General features: G+C 44.7%; 4 protein-coding genes across 4 annotated transcripts in view; 2 read left to right on the forward strand and 2 right to left on the reverse strand.

Moving 5' to 3' along the window:
• Positions 1-3,348: 3,348 nt before the first annotated feature.
• The window catches only part of LOC102012851 (late histone H2B.L4-like), a 23,317-nt gene continuing 3,781 nt past the window's right edge, over positions 3,349-22,884 (reverse strand). Inside the window, exon 2 of the mRNA XM_013511494.1 lies at positions 3,349-4,466. Coding sequence (XP_013366948.1) covers positions 4,304-4,466 — 163 coding nt within the window. The 3' untranslated portion in view covers positions 3,349-4,303. The remainder of the gene's footprint in view (positions 4,467-22,884) is intronic.
• Positions 4,737-5,223, forward strand: LOC102024203 (histone H2A type 2-B). The gene has a single exon (XM_005378715.1). It carries the CDS (start codon positions 4,777-4,779, stop codon positions 5,167-5,169), a length of 393 nt encoding a protein of 130 aa, XP_005378772.1. The 5' UTR covers positions 4,737-4,776; the 3' UTR covers positions 5,170-5,223.
• LOC102023888 (histone H2A type 2-A) lies at positions 5,377-5,780 on the reverse strand (the record flags this gene model as incomplete). Its single annotated transcript, XM_005378714.2, is given in 1 exon segment — positions 5,377-5,780. A coding segment is annotated over 1 exon segment (341 nt), but the record flags the coding sequence as incomplete, so codon positions are not given.
• Positions 6,006-7,429, forward strand: LOC102023571 (histone H2B type 2-E). The gene has a single exon (XM_005378713.2). The coding sequence runs from the start codon at positions 6,062-6,064 to the stop codon at positions 6,440-6,442; it is 381 nt and encodes a 126-aa protein (XP_005378770.1). The 5' UTR covers positions 6,006-6,061; the 3' UTR covers positions 6,443-7,429.

Consider the following 22,884-nt stretch of genomic DNA (forward strand, 5'->3'; position numbering starts at 1 on the left):
AGAGAGAGAGAGAGAGAAAGAGAGAGGGATTGGGTTACATGATTAGAGCAGCTGAAAAGTCCCATCATCCACAGCCTGCTGTCTGCAAGCTGGAGACTCAGGAAAGTGAGGGGTGGAGTTCCACAACAGACCTGAAGGCCTGAGAACCAGGGGAGCCGGCAGTGTTAAGTCCAGGTCCACATCGAGGGCCTAAGACCCCTGGGCTGACCGTGAGCCTCAGTCTGACTGTGCAGATAGGAGAACCAGGAGTGCTGGCATTAAGGATAAGAGAAGATGGATGTTTGCCTGGAGCAGTGGCAGATTTGCTGTTCCTTTGTGTTTCTGTTCTTTTTTAGGGCCCTTAAAGAGCTGGGTGGTGCCCACCTGAACTCTCAAGGCAGATCCTACTGTCTACCAATTCAAATGGTAACGTCTTCGGAAATCCCCTCACAGGGAAACAAAAAAACAAAAAAACAAAGACAAGAAAAACCTCCTAGAAACAATATTTCAGTAATTTCCTGGGCATTCCTTGGTTAGGTTGACATAAACCAAGCCATCACAGCCACCCCATCCAGCTTTGGGGGCTCTTGAGTTCCTAGCTCTGTGCTGTGTTCTCTACATTTATTCTAACATTCTATCAAGGTGGGGTGTGTCATTTTTATTCATTATTAAAATATTACATTATATTATTCATTATGTCATTCTGTCTTTTAGGCTACCACTTGTGGTTGGCATTTATTTTTTATTATTTTTTTAATTTTATTTTCTGGTTTTTGAGATAAGTTCTTGCTATGCAGTTCAAGCTGACCTTGAATTCACCATGTAGCCCAGGCTGGCCTTGAACTCACAGCGATCCTCCTGCCTCAGCCTCCTGAGTGCTGAGATTACAGGCATGTGCCACCATGCCCAGCCCTAGGTTGGTATTTAGAAAGTGGTTGCTAACTAAATATCTTGGGAAAAAACCCACTAATTCTCTAAAAAGTAGTGTTTTATTTATACCAAAAACATTTAACTACCTCCTTAAAGAGCCAGGTAAAAGGAGTCAAAACTAGTGATTCAAATATAAAGACATTGTCTCTCCTGAACAGTTACAGACAGGAGGTGAGACCCACATTCCAGTTCAGGGCAGAGAGGCAGGTGCTGTCACCTGGACGTGACAAATGATGTGGACACACTAAGGCTGATTGTGTGGGAGTACAAGGACTCACCAAGGAAGCGACAGCTGGGCTGAAACTGGAGGGAAGAGAATTTGCCAGACATCAAAGCCCATCAGCCAGCAGCAAGTGTGCGGGCACACAGGGAGCCGCTCACTTCCGGGATGAAATGCGGTGTGGTAGGGAGGTGGGGTGGTGGCAGGGAGAGCTTTGTGATTGCAATGATGGAATGGAGCCAGGATGTAAAATAAATGTTTAACTAAATTGCCGGGGAAAGAACTCAGCTGTCTTTGGTAAACAATCCCAGAGGTGTTAAAGGAAATCCCATTCAGCCTGTTGATGATGTATATGTTTACAGATGGTTGGCTCCTTTTCTGTAGAGCAGCTCTGGAAGAAGGCTGGGAAAGGGGTCTTTGAGAAGCAATAGATAGTAACTGAGCCAATAATTTATAGAATATTGGCCTGTGTTGACTGAGCTACTAAGGTCTTGTGTAGAATTTAGTATGTGTGCTGCCAAAGTGAGCAGTTGTATGGAATCTAAAGTGTTAAGAATCTCATTAGGCATAATGGTGAACACCTGTAATCCCAACACTCAGGAGGCTGATACAGGAGGATTGCAAGGCCAGCCTAAGCTACATAGTGAAGTTCAATGCCGGCCTGGACTATGTAGCGAGACCTTGTCTCAAACCAAAGGAAACCAAAGGAAACCAAAGGAAACCAAACGAAACCAAACGAAACCAAACGAAACCAAACCAATCCTCTCCACAGAGGAGGGAAGCAATGCTGGTTAAGTCAGTGGCTTCATTAAGCCCACATGCACTGAGTATGAGAATATGAATGAAGTAGTGAAGAGCATGTTCAACGATCAGGCAGATCTGGACTAATAAGCAGCTGTGTGATGCTGGCAAGTGCTTTACTACCTCAGAGCCTGCTCACTGTCTTTATCTGTGAAACATAATTGTATCTATTTTGTAGGTAGCCACTACCATAGGGATTATCACAAAGTAAGGGCTCAACATAATCTCTTTTCCCTTTACCTTTTCTTGAAGTGCAGGACACTGTAATACCAGTATGAAGAGGTCAGAAGTCAAGCAGGATGTTCAGCTGGCCTCTCAAACAGGGCCTCTGTAGGGTACCAGCGCTGGTGTGTGTGTGGTCCCTGTTACTTGAATTTTGTTCTTAACTTTGAAGGTCTAAAAAGTTAGCAATATCAGAATTTACAAGCTGGGTATGGTAGTGCACGCTGTAATCCCAGTACTCAGGAGGTTGAGGCAGGAGGATCACCGCAAGTTTGAGGCCAGCCTGGGCTACATAGTGAGTTCAAGTTCAAGTTCGAGGCCAGCCTGAGCCACACAGTGAGACATATCGCAAAAACAAATGAAGAAATACTACAAATTAAAACATTTTTAAAAGGGTAGGGATGTAGCTCAGTGCAAAGGTCTTGGGTTCAATTGCCAATACCTTAAAAAAAAAAAAAATAGGTGACTGAGAAAGGGGAGAGTCAGTTATGGGAAGGTATATTTCCATTCTAAACTTTCTTTTTTGAGACAGGGTCTTGCTAGGCAGTTCAAGCTGTCCTCAGACTCACTATGTAGCTCAGGCTGGCCTCGAACTTGCAGTGATCCTGTTGCCTCAGCCTCTCCATTATAAGGATTATAGTCATGATTATAGGCAAGAGGCACCACACCCAGCTAGAGATAGCTGATATTAACTAATTTAATTCTCAGCTCACTGGCTTCCTCCAATTTCCTAGAAGCATTCATCAGGGATGTTTTTGTATCAGTCTTATTTATCTGCATACCCACTGACTAACAGTAAATATGCATTAAATACTGGTTGAAGAAAGTAAGGATAAAAGACAACATTTGAAAAGAGCGCAAACAACAGGGTTTTTATCTACTTCTATACAGCATTCGACCTCCTTAAGGGATGTCCAGGAAAGGGTGAAAATAGTGTGTGGTAACAGAACTCCCACGGTAGGGATTCCTAAAATGACGCAAGCCTTTGGAGCCAGTTGGCAAAATGCCCGGTCAGGTGTTCTTGCAGAAATCTAAGATAGAACCCCGAGGTAGACAAAGCAGTGAGAAAAAGGCAGAAGAGATGTTAATAACTGTTGACATCGGGAAGAGAATGTTGCCGGAGAGTGCGTCCTGCGGGGCTTCTTTTCAGGTGTCTTGTTGGTGTCCCCCAGAAGGAATTGGACAAGACACACAGAAAAGGCAGCAGAGTTGTACGTTTATTGAAGGTGGAAAAGTACGCTTTACACGGAGAGGGGAGCAGAGGAAAAGACCCGCAGCAGGGCCTAGGATAGGCGAAAGAGGTCTTTTGTATCTAAAATTTTCGGGTTATCTCCCCGGTACAAATAAGGTAGTGGGGCATTGTCCTATTATTAATCACTCTCGTTAGCCTTAGGCCACGGGTGAACTATCTTGGGGAAAAGCTCGCTTGGTTTACGGCTGTATGTAAATAAAGCTCTGGAACAATGTCTTTTGAATAGTTGTGTCCACATGCTAATGAAGGATTGAAAAGAGCGTCTTCTGGTTGGTTCTGTGTACAGTGATAATTGCGTCACTGTACGGGAAGAGTCTTTCTCCCTGGGAGTGTCTCTCCCCTTATTGCTCTGCTTTAAATAGATTCGGGTTTTGGTACCTGAAGTTTGTTGGTGCAACTCCGGGATAGCGGGCAAAGAGAAATTTGGGAGTTGTTTACATGAGTTCACCTTGGGATGATTAAGGTGTTTTTTGGAACAAAAGAGGTGAATTATCGAGTAAGCAATTAAATGTAAGGATCTGCGTTTATGAAATAAATCTGGGTGTTAGTTGGCAGCCCGGGAGTAGATAGACTCCTTGGGATGAGTGAAGAGGCGGGAATAGGTAGAGTCCAGGTGGGCTTATGGGTTTAGGGGTGGGCAGAGGAATACGAACAGGATAAGGGAAGTCAGGTGAGAAGAAAAACGGAGGGAGACATTTTGAAAGCCTCGGGAGCATTTCAAGGCGGTAATAGACGCCTCCTGGAGGTCAAGAGGAAGATGACATCCATTGTAGCCCTTGGCCAAATTCGATTCCTGACCGCGCAAGGGTTGGGCTTGGAGTGGGGGTGGGGGTGCGGGTGAGGGCGAAACCTGCGACTAAAATGAAGGTCCAGAAAGGTGGAAGCCTTAGTAGCTAATTTTAACGGACTCTGGCTGTGACAGAGGGTGAGACAAAGGGACCACGGACTGCTGAGTTCCACATCCTCCAAAGTGTCCATCTACTTGGGGTCTTCTTGCACTCTGCAGGGGTCCTTGGGACTTCTCTGCTATAGCTGGGAAGAAAACACCCGCAAACTGCCACTCTGTAAAAGAGAAAGACCGTTTTATTTGAAAAGCTTGTCTTTAAAAACGCTAGAGTGCAAATAAGGGGCTTTAATGTGGCTCTCAGCGATTGGTAGATTCCTACAAACTCCGTCACTTCCTCTAGGCAAAGTGTGTGTGTGGGGGGCTGCTTTCTGCTTCCCTATTGGCTGTTTGAGACAGCTTCGCTTTTAGCCAATCAAACTACTTCTCTTCACCCCTCCCGGTAGCTCTTATAAATTACATCAAATTGGTTATTCTTTCCATATCTCTCTCCTTGAAAAAGAAGCTGCAACTGCATTAATAGCCGTAATGTCAGGACGCGGAAAGCAGGGAGGCAAGGCTCGCGCTAAGGCCAAGTCGCGCTCCTCCCGCGCCGGGCTGCAGTTCCCGGTGGGCCGGGTGCACCGCCTGCTGCGCAAGGGCAACTACGCCGAGCGGGTGGGCGCCGGCGCGCCAGTCTACCTGGCCGCGGTGCTCGAGTACCTGACGGCCGAGATCCTGGAGCTGGCGGGCAACGCGGCCCGCGACAACAAGAAGACGCGCATCATCCCTCGTCACCTGCAGCTGGCGGTGAGAAATGACGAAGAGCTCAACAAGTTACTCGGAGGTGTCACCATTGCCCAGGGCGGCGTCTTGCCCAACATCCAGGCTGTCTTGTTGCCTAAGAAAACGGAGAGTCACAAGCCTGGCAAGAATAAATAATTAGACTTGGTACCACCCCCGTTCACCCAAAAGGCTCTTTTAAGAGCCACTAAATTGTCAAAGGAAGGGCTGATCACAGAGTAGCGCATTTGCTCTTTTTTTGAGAACTTGGGTGGCTCTAAAAAGAGCCTTTGGTCTTTGGTTTAGTTTGTCAGGTTTTATTTGCTTTTGGCTTTGTGGCTTTCGGTTTTCTTTGGTAACAGAACAGCCTGGATGTTGGGCAGCACGCCGCCCTGGGCGATGGTGACTTTGCCCAGAAGCTTGTTGAGCTCCTCGTCGTTGCGGATGGCCAGCTGCAGGTGGCGCGGGATGATGCGCGTCTTCTTGTTGTCGCGGGCCGCGTTGCCCGCCAGCTCCAGGATCTCGGCCGTCAGATACTCGAGCACGGCCGCCATGTAGACTGGCGCGCCGGCGCCCACCCGCTCGGCGTAGTTGCCCTTGCGCAGCAGGCGGTGCACCCGACCCACCGGGAACTGCAGCCCGGCGCGGGAGGAGCGCGACTTGGCCTTAGCGCGAGCCTTGCCTCCTTGCTTGCCACGGCCAGACATGACTACAAAAAAGGAGAAAAGAAAGCTTAAAAATACCTAAAGCGTAGAATTTCTCAACAAAACGGCTGAAACAGCACCAAGAAGGAAGCCTTTATAATTTTTCCTAGGGGTGGGGTCAGGAAAGAGTTCTCCCATTGGCTCTAATTCGGCTTCAGAAACGGCCAATAGAATGGAGAGTCGTTGTTGCACGTAGGCTTTACTGAAAACGCAAGGTCCCTATATAGACCAATGGAAAGAAAAGACTTTTTGAGCCCTCATTTGCATAACGTGGTTATAAAAGGATCAGGTCCACCCATTCTCGTACTTCGTTCCTTCGCTAAGCTTTGTTGGTGTTGTACGTTATTATGCCTGAACCGGCAAAATCTGCCCCGGCTCCCAAGAAGGGCTCAAAGAAAGCGGTCACCAAAGCCCAGAAGAAGGACGGCAAGAAGCGCAAGCGCAGCCGCAAGGAGAGCTACTCCATCTACGTGTACAAGGTGCTGAAGCAGGTGCACCCCGACACCGGCATCTCGTCCAAGGCCATGGGCATCATGAACTCCTTCGTGAACGACATCTTCGAGCGCATCGCCGGCGAGGCGTCGCGCCTGGCGCACTACAACAAGCGCTCGACCATCACGTCCCGCGAGATCCAGACGGCCGTGCGGCTGCTGCTGCCCGGCGAGCTGGCCAAGCACGCCGTGTCCGAGGGCACCAAGGCGGTCACCAAGTACACCAGCTCCAAGTGAGTGCCGCCCGCACTTGGCGCTCCCCAAAGGCTCTTTTCAGAGCCACCCACCTCATCAGAAAAGAGCTTTGCTCACTTCTGTTTTCTTGTCAAAAAGTAACTAATTAACGGTTCTAGCAGATGATACACAAAGCTTTTTAAACATTTTTAATTTGAAGTTTCTGGTGCCTGACTGGATTTGCTCCTGTATCATGTTTACACCTTGCTTGGCCTTTCCAGATGTCAATTCTAGAACCCCGTCCGTGGCCATCCCCCGTCCCGTGCTCTCCGCTCCAGGCTTCTGTCCAGGCGGCTCTGTTGGGTTTGTTTTTTAGATCTAAGATCGAATGACTGATTTCCTTCGGCCATGATTTAAGGGGACTGTAGGACACAGCTGAGCCCGAGTCCGGTGGACAGAGCTTTGTAGGACTGAAGCGTGGCAGCAGCCTGTGTGTCCAGCCACCGGTTCTCCCCTGCGGTGCGTCCTGTGGACGCCAGCTGCTGTGTACTTGGTGGAGAGGGGCAGTCAGGTACAGCCTTTTCCTGATTGGGCGACATGAATATTTAAAATTACGCGCCACCTCAGATTTCTTAGACTTCCATTGCAGTTACCCTTTTGGGACTATTGTTTCTGGGTTTGAGAATCACTTTTGCATTTAGTATTCTGCTTGGAACGCTGCGGCCTCTGGTTCTCTCAAGGCCCTGGCCATTGCGATCCTGGCACAAGAGTCTCCTGGAAGAGACTTTTCCAAGGCATCCATTCAGACATTCGTGCTTCTTTTTTCTGCCTGTGTTTTGCCCTCCTCCTAGCAGCTGTCTGAAACTGGTTCGTTTGTTCTCTAGTTTATGATCTCTCTCTCCCCGAGCCTTAGACAGAGGTTTTTCGAGTCTGGTTTTCCACTTCGTCTTCAGTCCTCGGTACACGGTGGACACTTACCTCATAAAATTTATGGAAATAATTTTTCTACCCCATCCCTTCCTCAGTCGCTTCCATGGATGGGTGGGAGGTGCTCACTTCCTTTAACCGTAAGAGAAGACATGATAAAAAGGGTTTTTGTGAGTATTTTAGCAATAGCTATGAAAATTCTCTTTTTTATATTTAAGTACAAAGCACAAAACAAAAATACCTAAATAAAAAACTCTAAGATACTTATCCAGGAATGTGGAATAGCAGCTTTTAAAATTGTAATTTTAATTCTTGATAGTTAAGAAATTCAAACACATACATAGAAGCTATTGTATCCATTATCCAGCTTGAACAATTAATAACTCAACCATTCCATATTTTGAAGGAAATCCCAGATACTATATTATTTCACCCATAAATTTTCCTTATGTATTTCTAAAAGATAAAGCACACAGTATTAAATCACATCTAAAACCATTAACAGTAATTCCTTAATTCATTAGATTATGGGTTAATGTTCAATTTTTCAACTTGTCTTTCTTATATCTTTTAAAAATATTTTATTTGAATCTCAATCCAAAAAAGTTCTGCATACTGTGATTGATAATAACTTCTCACTTTTCTTTAGGATATTCTATCCATCGTTTTTCTTCTTTTTGTAATTACTTCATTGAAGACTCTGAATTGTTTTTCCAATAGTTTTTCATTCTGGATTTTTTTGTTTTGTTTTGGTTTTTTGAGACAGGGTCTTGCTATGTAGTCCAGGGTCTTGAACTTGTTGTGGCCCTTGCCTCCTGAATGCTGGGATTACAGATTTGTATCACCACGCCCAGCTCTTATTCTGGGTTTTGCCAATTGGTTCTCTGTGATGCAGTTGAACACAATCTCTGCCTCTGTGTTTCTTGTAAATTGGAAGTTAGAGGCTTGGTTAGAATTAAGTTTACCTTTTCCACTGTGGTTATACTCTTTCCTAGGAGGTACTTTTTTTGTTTTTCTTATAGGGTACATATAATGTCTGGTTGTTTCACTTTCTTAAAAAATGTGATAACAGCAACTCGATTCATTACAGATTGCACAATGATATTCTATCACTCCATGTGTGATACTTACATTTACACTTCAGTAAAGTGGAAGAAGCATTAATTTCTAAAATAATAGAAACTACTTATATCTATTAGTGAGTGGCAAAAATAATGGTAGGTTTCCTTTTGGTTATAAATAAGAATCTATGTGTATTAGTATGTTGCATGGTAGTACATTTTTTCTTTGATTTGAATGTAACCAATTCAATAATTGTGACTGCTTTTAAAGAGCAGAGGGAGGCTTTTGCCTTTTCCTTCCAATATTTCAATGCTCTTGGAATTTATAATTAATGTGTGGTGGCACAGGCCTGTAATTCCAGCACCTGAGGCAGGAGGATCAACACAAATTCAAGGCCAGCCTGGGCTACATAGTAAGTTTAAGGTCAGTCTGAACTAGATAGCGAGACCCTGCCTCAAAAAAGAAAAAACAAAAAATTTTGTCAGCTTAGGTTATGTGGGCAATGGGATTGGTGATTACTGAAAAAAAAAAAAAGAAAGGAAGAAAAAAGACTTAGTGCAATGAGAATATTTTTGGTGAAAACAATGTATTTTGAAATATCTATCCTAAAGTGGGTGTGACAGTACATGATTCTAATCCTCAAATTCTGGAGGCTGAGGCAAGAGGGTTATCTCAAGTTCAAGGCTAGCCTGGGATACATAGTGAGTTTAAAGTGAGATTGAACTGCACAGTGTCTCAAAAAAACCCACAAACATACACCCCCAAGACAAAAAACAAAAACAAGAACAAAAAATCCTGGCTTTGTTGGATCGTCTCTATTTCTGCACTCTTTGTTCTTATCTAAGACCTCAGTGGGTTCCATTCTTTTCCAACTTCCTGTTTTCTTCCTCTTTAATCTATCCTGTACATTATAGTCACGATAAGGATATAAAGGTCAGAATAACTTTTCAAAATATTATCCTTGACTTGCTCAAAAACCTACATCACCTTTCCCATGTTGGTTTGTCAGCTATCATCTCCACCCGATTTCCCCTTCCCCCGAGAGACCCATTCTTCCTTGCAGAGGGTGACTGGCCCTGCTGCCTGTCTGATGGGCACACCTGTGACCAAGGCCTCCCCAGTAAAATTGGCTCATTAGGAGAAGCACTCCAGAGTGTCTCCTGGATGATTTTTAAATAGGGTTTGGAACCGTGAAGTCCCAGTCACAGACCTATAAATCAGCCCACAAACCCCAGGGACTTTTTGAGTTTCAGAGTCTTGTTGTTGTTATTACTTCAAACTGATTGCTCTTTGCAGTTTTGAAGATTTGTAAACTGGGATAATAGGCATGTGCCATCACTCCTGGCAAAGCCATGTTTTTGTTTATTTACTTGTTTGTTTTTTTCTTTTGTTATGTCCAGACTGGCCTTCAGTTCACTGTATAGCTCAGGCTGACCTCAAATTCTCCATGATCCTCCTGCCTCAGCTTCCTGAGTGCTGGGATTACAGGTATGCACCACCACACTTCAAAAAAGTCATGTTTTCAAAGGAGTAGAAGTATACAGTATTAATTTTCTATCGATGAGTAACAAATAATCACCAATTGTGGTTTAAGATAATACCCACTTATTACCAGAGCCCTGGCTGAGAATCTCACAAGGCTGAAATCAAGGTGTCAACAACCAGGTGGCCCTCTCATCTGAAGCCTGGGGTCTTCCACACTCACTCACTCCAGTTGTTTACAGAATGCAACTCTTGCCAGCAGGAGAATTAAAGCCCTCACTTATAGAAAGGGCTCTTCCCTACAGGCAGGTCATGGATACTCACTCTGAATGGACAGCATTGGGTGTCTCTATCGGGGTGTCTCTGTTGTTTTGATGTTCTCAATTCAGGGAGAGCCTGAACTTTTTCAAGAGTTCCCCTGATTAAGTCAGGGTGTCCCATTTTACTAACTCAAAGTCATCTGATTAAAGGTTGTAATTACATCTGCAAAGTCCCCTCACATTTTCATTTTTTCTTGATTGGATGAAAATCACAGGTTCTGTCTCTACTCAAAGGATATCAGGGTCCAGCAATCACAGGGCCTTTTAGAATTCTGCATGCCACAGAGACATAAAGGGGTTATTTTGGCTGAAATCAGCTACTTTGCTATGATGTAAATTAACTTTAAAACTAAGAGTAAAAATTAAAAACCACCAGGTACTAAAAGTGTGCTATTGAAGAACCATTTCAAATCCCTAAAACACACCCTGAAAGGTCAGTGTCACAGTTTTTATTTTACAGTAGAGGAAACAGGTTCAGATGTGTGAAATAATTTGGAAGTTTCCTTCCACAACTCCATATTTCTGATGTTGGTGAATATCCCCTACAAAGGGATATCTGTTTTTTTTTTTCTTTTTTTTTTTTAAAGTATATGTGTTTTATAAAGGAGGAAAGTAATGTTTACGCAGTTGAAACAACATGGCACTCTTGGGATTGTCTAAGACTTGCAGATCACAAAGAATCTAAGGATCTGTTCATCTATTTGCCATATCATTTAATAGAACCATAGAACACGAGTGCTGGGAAGACCATGGACATCATGGGTCCAGTTTCCTTATTATATTTCTTCCTCTGACTTGAAGATAAAACTCTTCTCCAGCTTCCTGTGGCCATCAGATCCCTAAGTGGTGCGGGTGTCCTCAGAGGCTGGGCTCGGGCGGTGTCTTCATGCGCTCCTCCCGGCAACTGCTGGGGCGTCCTCTCCTCCTCTGGACAGCTGGGAGGGGCCAGCGGGGCCTCTAGCTCTGCCTCCAGACCGCAGTCTGCTCCTGAGGGGCGGCACAGCTGGCCACCCCTCAGGAAACAGAAGGCCAGTGAGGGAGAGGGTGCCCTGTGGCCTGAAGTGAGCTCTTCAGCAGCTCCTTCTCCCGTCCCTGTGAAGGTGGTGCCCTCCTCCCAGGCACTCAGGCAGGAAGTCCAGAGTCATCTTTGATTACTTTTTGCCTCAACAACCCTTTCTGCCCTTCCCCGACCCAGGTTCAGGCAAGTGCCCTTGTGCAATAAAGTCCACAGCTTGCTCCCGCCCCTTGCTGTGGCTGGTTCCCTCATCCTCATCCCTAGTACCCTATCCTTGTCCCTGAGGCCTGAGACTTGGCTTCCTTTCTGTTCCTTTTGCACCTCTTTTCATGGATTAATGTTCTTTCCAGAAAGCTCTCATTATGTTAACCTTTTACTTAAGGCACAACTGGCTACCGTACTGTTCTTTTTCTCCTTCTTTTTTGTCTTTGTTTTGTTTTGTGACAGGATCTTGCTGTGTAGCCCAAGTTGACCTTGACTTAACTATGTAGTCCAGGCTGGCCTTGAACTCATGGCTGGCCCCCTGCCTCAGCCTCCTGAGTTCTGGGACTACAGGTATGCACCACCATTTCTGGCCCTTTTGTTTTCTTTTATCTTTATTTCCTAATCTTTCCTCACCTTCATTTTAAAGTATCTTTTTGTTTCTGTATATGATTATTAAATTCACTAATGTCATTTATATGCATAGTATTGTTTTCAAGCTCATTCAGTTGATTACCTTATTTCCTTTTAAATTGTTTTTTTTTCTTTTTTAAGACATGTCTTTGTTGTTAGGTGCTCCTGTGGTCTGAATGTGGTCCGCCCTTGACGCCATGAAATTTGTATGTTCAAACTTAATAGGCAATGTGATATTATTAAGAGGTGGGGACATGGGGGGGATTAAGTTGTGAGAACCATCATGAATGGATAGTGACCTTATCAAAGAGGCCTGAGAGAGCTGTCTGTCCCTTCTACCATGTTGAGCACACATGGACAGGCCATTTATGACAACATCCTCACCAGACACAAGCCCGCTGGCACTGATCTTGGTTTTCTCAGCTTTCAAAAACTCTAAACAACAAATTTCTGTTGTTTGCAAATTACCCATTCTAAGATATTTTGTAATAGCTGCTGAAACTGAATGAGACTGGAGTCCAAGATAATCTTACACTATTGCAGAGTATACCATAGTGGGAATCAACCATATTTTATCTACCCTTTTTCCTGGTAATAAATTCCAACATTGTTTCCAATGTCCCATCATCTTTGTCATAGTATGAGAATTTCTTTTGGATGATAGCTTAGTTACTGTTGTAGTCAGGGTTTTACTAGGGAATCAACTTAATACAGGACACATAACATCTAGTATTATTTTACAGTATTCACCCAAAAAGTTAAATACAGAACAGTGCAAGAAATCTGTCCACATGCTAGAGACCCAAAGAATCCAGCTGAGGGCCTAGATCTCACAGCAGTGTCTTGTATAAGCCGAGCTGGAGGCCTAATGCCCACAACAGTGTCTCATGCAAGTCAGTAACAAGGATATGCACTGGAAAGATCCAAAGGTCAGTGGTGGAAGCTAGAAAGTCTGTGCAGTGGGATAAAGGATCTGTGCCAACAGACTGAGAGATCTGTGCTGGAGCCAGGAAGTTTCTCTCAAGGTAAGGAATAGAGTTCCCCAGAAGAGAACCACAGCCATTCTCAGTGACAACAAGGATCCAAGCTCCTCAGACGATATAGCTGAGTTCATATCAGGAAAGCTAGCATGACAAGTTTCTCCAAGGAAATTAACAGCACACCATCTTCCTCTCCAGCTCTGCTTTTATGCTATTGGCAACAATCCTCGGGTAGGCCTTCCACACCACCCCCAGAACCATGCTGATTCAGTTCAGTGCGTGTTACAAGTTAACCCACCACAATTACTTTTCTCATTACTGAGACAAGATATCCAACATTAAAGGAGGAAAGGTTTATTGTAGCTCAGTTTGTAGAGGTTTCAGTTCATAGTCAGCTGGCTGCAAAGCAGGGTGGCATGCAGAGGGGCATCCCAGAGAAGAAATAGTTCATGGTGAGCAGATGGCAGCAAGGTAGCAAGCAGCAGTAGAAGCAGCACCAAGCAATGGGGCAGAAGCGTCTCTCTTTTGTCCCTCTCAGGTAACCTGCCTTTTGGGGGGTGCCACCCACACCCGGGGTGGACCTCCTATTATTCACACCCAGAACTATGCTTAATCAATCAGTGGACTAATTTAGTAATCATGCACCCTTAGTCCCAGCATTGTACAATTTAACCCCAGCATCACACACCCTAGAACCAGCCACGTCTGAAAAGCCCCTCGTATGAACACACTAGGCTTTGGGGGACATTTAAACAGAAGTCATAACAGATGAATAGACAGAAACAGAATTCCAGCTCCTATGATCTGTGTAAATTTAACTGGCCTATGAAGTACCAGTCTGACCTTTAGAATGCTGCCCTTATCCACAGTTCACAAGAAAGGCATCAAATACTTAAACCCTCCACCCTAGCCACTCCTTGACATTATTCCACTCTCCAGTATTTGCTGGACAATCTATCTAGTACAAAGTAATCTGTTATTATTATTATTATTAAATGTCTTTCTTTGATTATTAATTTTATGAATGTCCCTACATAGGAATATTAGATTTTGTGCTTCCTCTTCTATAATCCACCTGCTGTTCATATTCTTTTTCCTGTAGTTTGCAGAGTAAAACCAGTTCCCTCCCAGTGTAATATTCAAGACCCTGAATAAGCTGGCCTCAAAATTCCCATCGCTATAAATTAATTTTTCATTACTGACCTTGGCCAACCTTCTGGACTGATCATCACTCACAGTTCTTTCATTTTTCTGGTTCTTCTGCCTGGGTTAGATGGCCTCAGTCCCAAGTGTTCCCACAGGAAAAGCTCCAGAGTTCATCTTACAATCTATACCTCCTTCATCACCTACCACAGTGCAGCACACCTTCAATTAATGCATGTTTTCCCTCATAAAGCCCAAAGATGGTTCCCACTTCTTCAAACTTAAAACCTGCCTCCAGGTGTAAGGAGATGCTGGAATTCCTACTGAACAAAACAGTAACATGTTTTAATCTGCATGGTGATGTCACTTGGTTTTGGTAATTTTCTCTACTGTAGTGGTTTATAATTACAGGTTAAAACCTATTAGCAAGTAGTAAAATTTAATTTAAAATATGGAAACAAGCATCTTCTTTTCATGAAACAGAAGTATAGCCCAAACAAAAAATATGTATCATTTTATGCAACTGAAATTTCAGGTGTGCATGACTATGCATGTAAAATACATTGCTACTGAGGTTTGGAGTCAACAGAAATCAGAGCTACTGCTGCTTCTAAACTATGGTAAAATATACTATATTTTTCTATAGAGCAACTGTGTATAGTTTTCATGAAACAATGAATCTAATACAAAAAGCAAAGCAAAACAGAAAACCCAGGCTTAAGTTCCACTTCTGCCATCTTTTGGCTGAGATCCATTCTCTCCCTCACCAAGTTTAGTATCTTCACCTCACCGGGTTTAGTTTACAACCAACAACAACCCCTACCCCCGCTATTCTGAAACCAGATGAGGCTGTGAGTGAAAGATGAGCTGTAAGCCAGCCGGGAACCCCGGTACCCTTATATCTAGGGCACATGGTGTAGAAGCTGGTCATACATTTAAAATTATTCACCAGTTGTTTTGTATCTTTTTTATGTAATGATTGTAATTCAAACTTATATCAATTAATATTGATATTAATAGTAATTTCAGGCCAGGAATGGTGGCACATGCCTGTAATCCCAGCACTCTGGAGGCGGAAGCAGGAGGATCATTTCAAGTTTGAGACCAGCCTGGTCTACAAAGTGAGCTCAAGGCCAGCCTGAACTGCATAGCAAGACCCTGTCCCAAAAAGACAAAAAAAAAAAAAAGTAATTTCAATGTCAATGATGCCATTAGTATCTATTTATTACAGGTGAGGATCTGTTCTAACCATTTTATACTAATGGTATGTTATGGTTTGTGTCTGGATGTGCCCCTCACAAAGCCTCATGTGGTTATGGGGGACAGGCTTTTTAGAGATGGTTAAATCTGGAGTTTACAATGGGTTCATTGTCTAGTGCTGGGACTGCGGGTGTGAGTGCTATACCTGCCCTAGGGCGGGTAGCCTGCATACTATGTAAGGGAGGGAAAGAGGCTGTTCCCTCCTTTTTGCTTTTGTTGCTGTTGCTGCTTTCTGCCACCTTAAACTGTTGCCCCTCTGCCTCACTACCCTGCCTTGGGGCCAGCTGATTATGGACTGAAACCTCTACAAACTGTGAGCTAAATAAACCTTTCCTTACTTAACTTTGGATGTCAGATATTTTGTCTCAGCAACCAAAGAAAAGTAACTAAGACACTGTAATTAGCTTTCATCCTCACAGCCATCCAGTGCAACTGTTATCCTGTTTTACAATGAGGAAAGTGAGATCTAAACCTTTTCTCTTTGGAGTCTTTTTCTGGTTAAAGGTAAGGAGCCTGGCCCTACCCCCCACCCCACACAAGGGGCCTCAAATCCATAGCAGTGAAGCCCTCAAGCTTCTGTTTCCCATCCCTGCTCTCCTTTGCGATCCATCCTTCCCTATTCTTCCTGCCTCTCTTTAGATCAACTCCATGTGCTGTTCACTTTACCACATTCCATAGGCACCCCAGCAGCACAGCTGATTCTCATGTCTTTGGAGATACAAAAACAGGAACCCTTGCCTAGGTCCTCTGCCTTCAACAAGACTGGAGATGCTGGTGGGGCATAGTCCTTTGAACTCTGTCTCAATTGCTACTACTAGGATCAGGCTAAGGCTCTGACTATGGCCATCTGTGGGCTTCTCAGAGGCTATGACCATAAGCAGTTTCCTACTTCCTTTATCTGGAACACCCTTGCAGACCTTGGAAGTTCTTCTGAGAGGTCTAGCCCAGTACTGCTCTTCATCGGCAAGTATAAGGACTTCAAGAGATGGGACATTCTATGCCTAACTCCCTTATACAAGGCAGAGTAGAAGATCAAGTGAGTTCATGTCCTCAACAAGCATTCCCAGTCACCTATGTGTGCCTGGCACTCCTTGGGTGCTAATGCCACAGAGATGAGTATAAACAAACCATCACACTGCAACATATTACCAGCCTACTTCTGAGTGGAGGGAAAGGGAAGAGGTCCTGCAGTAGGAGGTGGGTAGAGGCAAGGAGAAGGCCTCGGAGACAGGACAAAGAGGAGAAAGCAAGTGGGAAGCTTCGGGGGCTGAATCTTGCAGAATGAGGAGAGGTTCTCAGAATTACAAGGAAGGCAAGAACATTCTGGACAGAAGACACTGAATGTGTGAAGACATCATCTACTTAAATGCAAATGCTGTGTGGGACTAGGACCAACTTGTCCTGTTAAAGAGCATCTGAAACCTGTTAAGGCTCCAGGAAACATAGGCAGTAGATGTCTATCACAAAACTTTTTATTGAAATGTTTTCAAAAGTTAATAGCTATTAAAAAGTTCATAATTAGTAATAAAATTAATTGAAAGTTTATTCTGGACCCAGCGTTATGTTTGCCAATTTATACCATCTGTTCCTTTTATTTTTTTCTAACAAAAATAAGGGCAATTTACTACTGTGCCCATTTTACAAATGGGAAAAGTGAGGTCAGTAGAAATTTACTTCCTGAAGTCATACAACTGATCTTAGGACAACGCCAGGATTCAAACTTGGGCTTGTTTGGCTCCTGAGTCTTTCCTAGTGATTTATCTCTAGTGCTCTGAACTGTCATGAAAGGAAAGTGAATTTCCTTCTAAAAGAAATGGGAAAGTGGTGGAAATTTTTAAAGTATGAGAGTGATAGACTTAAATTTTTTGTTTGTTTGTGTTTTGTTTTCTGAGACGGGGTCTTTCCATGTAGTCTACTCTGGCCTCAACTTGAGATGGCCCTCCTGTCTCAGCCTCCTGAGTACAGTGATTACAGGCATGTGTTACCATATCCAGTGACATTTTTTTAAAAGATGGCTGTCACACAGATACTGGTAAAGCAGAGACCAGCGTGCATATTTAATCTGCTAGACCAGAGCTAGTGAGGTTATTGATTAAGGGAGGGGTTGTAGATGGATGGAAAGAAAGCACAGTTTGGGACAAAGGACAAGAAGAAGGAACTTCCAATCTGAACAGACAGAAGAATGTAGGTATCTGTCTGTAAATGGAAAATATGGATGGGAACAAATAGGTTTGGGAAGGAAGATGATGTATATAGCTTTGAAAGTGAATTTGAATTGCCTGTTACCCATCCTCGAGGGCCTGTCCGCTGAGCAGTTAGAAAGATGGGTGTGGAGCTCAGGATGGGTCCTAGCAGAAGACACTAAGTTGGAAGCACTTAACAGAGGCAGAAATATGGAAAGCAAGTGATCAATGATCTTGAGTTAATGGGAGAAGAGACAGCCAGGGCCAACACAGTTGAAAGCAAGAACACTGATGGATAAGAGAAGGCTGTGCAGAGTCTAAGACAGGGACCTAGAGAAGGAAAAGCATGGTTGGGAATAGAAAACCTTAGGCACAAATTATCTTCCAAACAAGCAAAGTGATATCAACAGGGCCATATTTTACCACATGGTTTTCCTCTACGCACACACACCTGCCCCCCCATCACCAAGGGCAGAATTAAATATGAACAGTGTTTGTCACTTCTTAGAAACTCTTCTTTGTTCAAGGATTCAAAGAATTAATATTCTAATATTTCCATACTACCAGAGCCTCCATGGAGCACAATGTGAATCTTCCCTGAGTACTCATCAGGGTCCTCGTCACTTACTTACAAATCTGGATTCAAGAAGACTGGCCTTTTCCTGAAAGTCCCTGGTAGATAGCGGTTAACTGAGAAAGCTTGAGGATTATACACAGTGCTCTTGAGTTCAGGCACAGATGAAATGGATGTTTGTTGGCAACCACTATGAAGTGGCTCTGAGCAGGATTTTATATTAACCAATTGGCTTTCCATGTTTACTTGTGAGTTGTCTGAGGCTTAGGCACCTTGTCTAAGATGGGCAGTGGCATCATAGTAAATGAACCTCTATGAGTCACTGGTCACTGCTGAGGCCTGTATTGGCCTGTTAAGCTGTGATGCCTCAAAGAACAAGATAAGGCTGCAGCTGCGGACATCTGGTTCCAACCCCAGTTAGCTACAAGGATATTGCAACTGCAGGCTCCACACTCCTACAATAAATACCAACCTAAAGATAAGGTAGTTGTCTTAGTTAATTTTCTCTCGTTGCTGAGACAAAATACCTGATGCCCAAAATTAAGGAAGGAAAGGTTTATTTAGCTCACAGTTTGTGGAGGTTTCAGTCCATACTCAGCTGGCTCCAAAGCAGAGTGGCACATGGCAGAGGGCAACAGTTCATAGTGGCAGAAGACAGCAAAATCAACAAGGGCAAAATGGAGGAGTGGGGGCAAGCAGCCTCTTTCCCTCCCTTATACTGTTTGCAAACTACACCCGCCCCAGGGCAGGTGTAGAACTCATACCCATAATTCCAATATTAGACCACGAATCAATCATAAACTTGAAAAGCCCACCCCATGACTGCATGAGGCTTTGGGGGTACATCCAGACACAAACCATAACAGTAGTTCTTGGGGCTGGGGATTTAGCTTAGCGGCATAGCACTTGCCTAGCAAGCATGATGTCGTGATTCCCCGTACCACAAAAAAACAAAAACAAAACAAAACAAAAAAACCATAACAGTAGTTCTCCTGATTGACATAATTTACTACTTGAGAAAATTCTCCCAAGGTCCTGCCAGATTCCCAAGTTTTCTTGAGTATCCTCCTTCTTTGTTTGATAAACAAATATGTACGGGCTGACCAGAGATAATCTTTGTCTAAACTCGGAGAATATTGAAGCTGTAAGATAGTCAGTCCCTCCTGCAGCCCTGAAATCATTGCCATTGTCTCATTTATTTAAGCCTTTGCCGTCCACTCGCTTGGGAGATTGAGGGCCTGATCAGCCTGCAGTAACTAAGGGTTATTTAACCAGATAGATGTTCAGGTGGTCGCACCTGGAACTGTCATAGGCCTGCCTAACTCAGTTTTTCCTGGAGACTAGTGTCTTTCATAAGGTGCCCATTCAGTAAATAGAATCATGCATCCCAGCACTGCAAAAAGAGACATGTGCTTTCCTGGCCCAGGAACCACCACTTTCTGATTAGTAGGTAAAGGCTAATAGTCTTTTAAGCACAGTATTTTGAGACCAGTGTGCTCATTGGTACTGTGCGATTTTCCTTGGTTTAGGAGCCAGAAAGAAGTCTAGATATGTAACAGCTACATTCCCATAGTCATTCCTGTTGACAAGTTATTAATCTATGTCAAAGAAAGAGGAGAATTCTCTCTTCCCTGCCCAGCCTGGAAGGGCAGGACCATTGACACCTTTGGTAACTGGTTCACATAGCCGGCAGAGGGACGGAGGGCCAAAGAGGGTGGTCCAAATGACCACCAGCTGATGCAAATGACCTATGCCTTGTGACAGCTCTGAGACAGAAAGCAACCAGAGGTGTTTGGGGCAGAACCTGGGTTGCTTTGGGGGAGATGATTAGTAGTGTGAGGTCCCCAACTTGGGCTTCTGTGATGGAATCCCTGGTCCTCCTATGTTCTCTCCTTGGTTCTGACCTCTTCATAATTTTATTTTCTGAAATGCCTATTTGTTTAGCAAGTTATCTCCTGGTAGCAATTCCAGGAAAGTAATTCTTATCAAAGACTCTGATTTGAGTTCTTGGGTGTTTAGGTTTGTCTGGCTTCTTTCCTTTGATGCCTGAACCAGTTTGTCTTGTTCTTGGGTATCATATCTATCAAATGAGCATTTAAACTCCCATTGCCTCTATCTTGATCTGTAATTCTAAAACCAAATCAGATCCCAGGATGTAGCTTAGGAGTACAGTGCCTACCGGGCAAGCACAAGGTCCTCAGTTCAATTCCCAGTTAAAAAAAAAAAAAAAAAAAAAAAAGCCAAATAATTTGGGTCTGCTTAAAGCCATGCTAGGGAGCTGGGAAGTGTTGCCTGCATTCCACAAAGACCAGAGGCCAACTGAATGGCTGCCAGAGAGACAGGATTTTCCCTAAAAACTCTGCATTCAAAATATCTCCCTGAAGCCAAACTAGCCATGCAAGTTAATATTAGAGGAAGTGTCCTTACTCATCTTAACCTTCAGTATCCTTTAACTCTCATCTCTTAGTAGAGAGTGATATATATGCAGAAAATGTAAAATGTCAAAATATACATTTTTAAATTGTTATCAGGTGTCTGACGAAGTGCCATCAGAAGTGATAACTCACAATATTTATACTTGATCTGACAATGTTAAAATCTCAACAGATTAGTTGAATGTTATTGCTGGACTCTACTCTGAGTTCTTGTTCCTAATCCATGTTTCAGATATCCAACTCAGTGCAGAGTATTGGAGACGGAAACAGCACCTCACCATTAAGTCGGGCTGCAAATTGGCAGGGGACAACAGGAGTTTAGTACTGCAGGCCTCTTGAGTCACCTGTAAGGCCTGCTGTGCAGAGGCTCCACTGGCCTACTTCTGCTCAAAGCCTGTTGAAATACTGGCCTTGGATCAGATTTGGGGAACAGTGCTGGAGTGCAACACTGCAGTTTTAGATCTGGCAGCAGCACAGCCCAGGAGGTGGCAGCCACAGACCTGCAGCCACCCTTGATTTGGCTTGAGAACCTAAATGACCTGAACATCTGGTACAGAAGAAACAAGCTGCTTACCTCCTGTGTCAGAGGTCTTTCTTCACAACAGAACTGACGCACCTGGCAACTTTTTCTAGGATAGGCACATCGGGTGTCTTTCATTAACTTACCCAACAAACAGATCTATGTCTTTAGATAAATTTACACTTACAAACGTTATTATTAAATAATGTTATGCATATATATATATATAAATATATATATAAAATAGTTATCAGGAATTGATACTCAGTTTACGCCCATCTGCCAAATAGGAAGATCTGAAAGACTCCTGTGAGTGCAGCCTTTACAGCAACAGGACACAAATGCCATCTGGTTCCTCACTAGTTATCAACAATGCTGTGAAATTTTCCTTTTAGAGTCAGTCAGGGAAATGTTCTGGAGTTTAGAGGACTCAGATTGGTGAGTTAAAGCCACCATCTTCAGGCAGGCAGAGGACAGAGGACTGACACCAACAACCTCCGGTTCCAGTGTCTGCCTGACCATGGCTGGGCCTGAGATACTGGGTGCCAAGGTGGTACGCCATCCAGCTCTCAAAGTTGAGCGCACACCCTGTGTCACAGGCCTAAGTAGGAACCAAGCACCTAGGTGGAAACTGGTGTGACCCTGACACCAAAACGTGACAACCCATCGAAGGAAAGACCACAGTACAGATCCACTTGTCTCCTGAGGTATCTGAGACAAAACGACAGTGTTACAAACTAAGTTTATTCTGGTTCCTTCTCCACGCTGACGTTTCAATGACTCCGTAATAAATGTTTTCAACCCATCACCTGTGTTGAAAGAAAATAAAAGGTAAGTTCTATCCTCTTCCAGGTGCAAGTAGGAGTGAAGATTAAGAAGTGTATCAGTGAGATCTACAGTCCTGAGTCCTACATAGACAAGTCTGCAAGCTATGCCACAACCCCCACGCCTGAGGCACAGGACTCGTCTAGCCAACATGGGAGGATATTCCTTTATCAAGAACTTGAAATCGAGACCATATTCTGCTCTTTCAATGTGTAATCTCTTAAAAATGAGAGAATACAGACGAAGGACATAGCCTTCAGAAAATACCCTCCTGGAGAAGGGCAAGTGTCCGTGTCCCTGGGGTGGGAACTTTCCAGATAATGCGACCTTACACATTCATATGGGCACTGGCTTGAGAAAATGCAAGATAAACACCTTTCGAGCTACGGTGTCCAGGAACTCAACGAGGCCTGCAAGCCCAGGAATCCCTAACTCTACCTGGAGAAGTCAGAGAAACGAGGCAGCGATTTCCTTCCCAAGTACATTTACCGCAAGCAAGTGATGAGGCCGTTTCCGGGGAGACGACTTCCCTTGCGCCAGACAACAGCACAGAGTTCTGGACCAGGAAGAACGCCTGGACCCGCGCAGGGCTGCCAACTAGGGGTTTTCCGGACCGCAAGGCCGAGCGCCCCCAAGTGACGAAGCGGCCCTGAAGCCCCTGGCGCCGCGCCCCGCTCCCCTCCCACCTCGTCCCCCCGAGGCGGCCGAACAGGCAGCGCGAAGGCGCGCGGGGTGTGGCCGTGCTAGTGCCCCCGGGCCGCAGAGGAGCGAAGCCGCGGCCGAGCACAGTAACCAGGAGGCGCGGCCGGAACACACCCGGTCCTGGCCGGCCCTGGAGGCCCAAGCGCCCCCCTCCGCACGCCCTTGTGCCGAGGGCGGCCCAGAGCGGGCAGCACGAGCGGTACAGCCCTTTCCGATGCCGCGTGGTTGGCTCTGAAAAGAGCCTTTGTGTAGGACGGGCGGGGCGGACGAGGGACGGAGCGCGCGCTGCTTAGGCCCGCTCCCCGCGGATGCGGCGAGCCAGCTGGATGTCCTTGGGCATGATAGTGACGCGCTTGGCGTGGATGGCGCACAGGTTGGTGTCCTCGAACAAGCCCACCAGGTAGGCCTCGCTGGCCTCCTGCAGCGCCATCACGGCCGAGCTCTGGAAGCGCAGGTCCGTCT

This window comes from Chinchilla lanigera, unplaced genomic scaffold, assembly GCF_000276665.1.
Source record: "Chinchilla lanigera isolate Chin_1 unplaced genomic scaffold, ChiLan1.0 scaffold00012, whole genome shotgun sequence".
In the NCBI taxonomy this organism is placed as follows: Eukaryota; Metazoa; Chordata; class Mammalia; order Rodentia; family Chinchillidae; genus Chinchilla; species Chinchilla lanigera.

Coding starts and splice junctions, on each gene's coding strand:
- LOC102023571 (XM_005378713.2), top strand. CDS start 6,062: ATGCCTGAACCGGCAAAATCTGCCCCGGCTCCCAAGAAGGGCTCAAAG.
- LOC102024203 (XM_005378715.1), top strand. CDS start 4,777: ATGTCAGGACGCGGAAAGCAGGGAGGCAAGGCTCGCGCTAAGGCCAAG.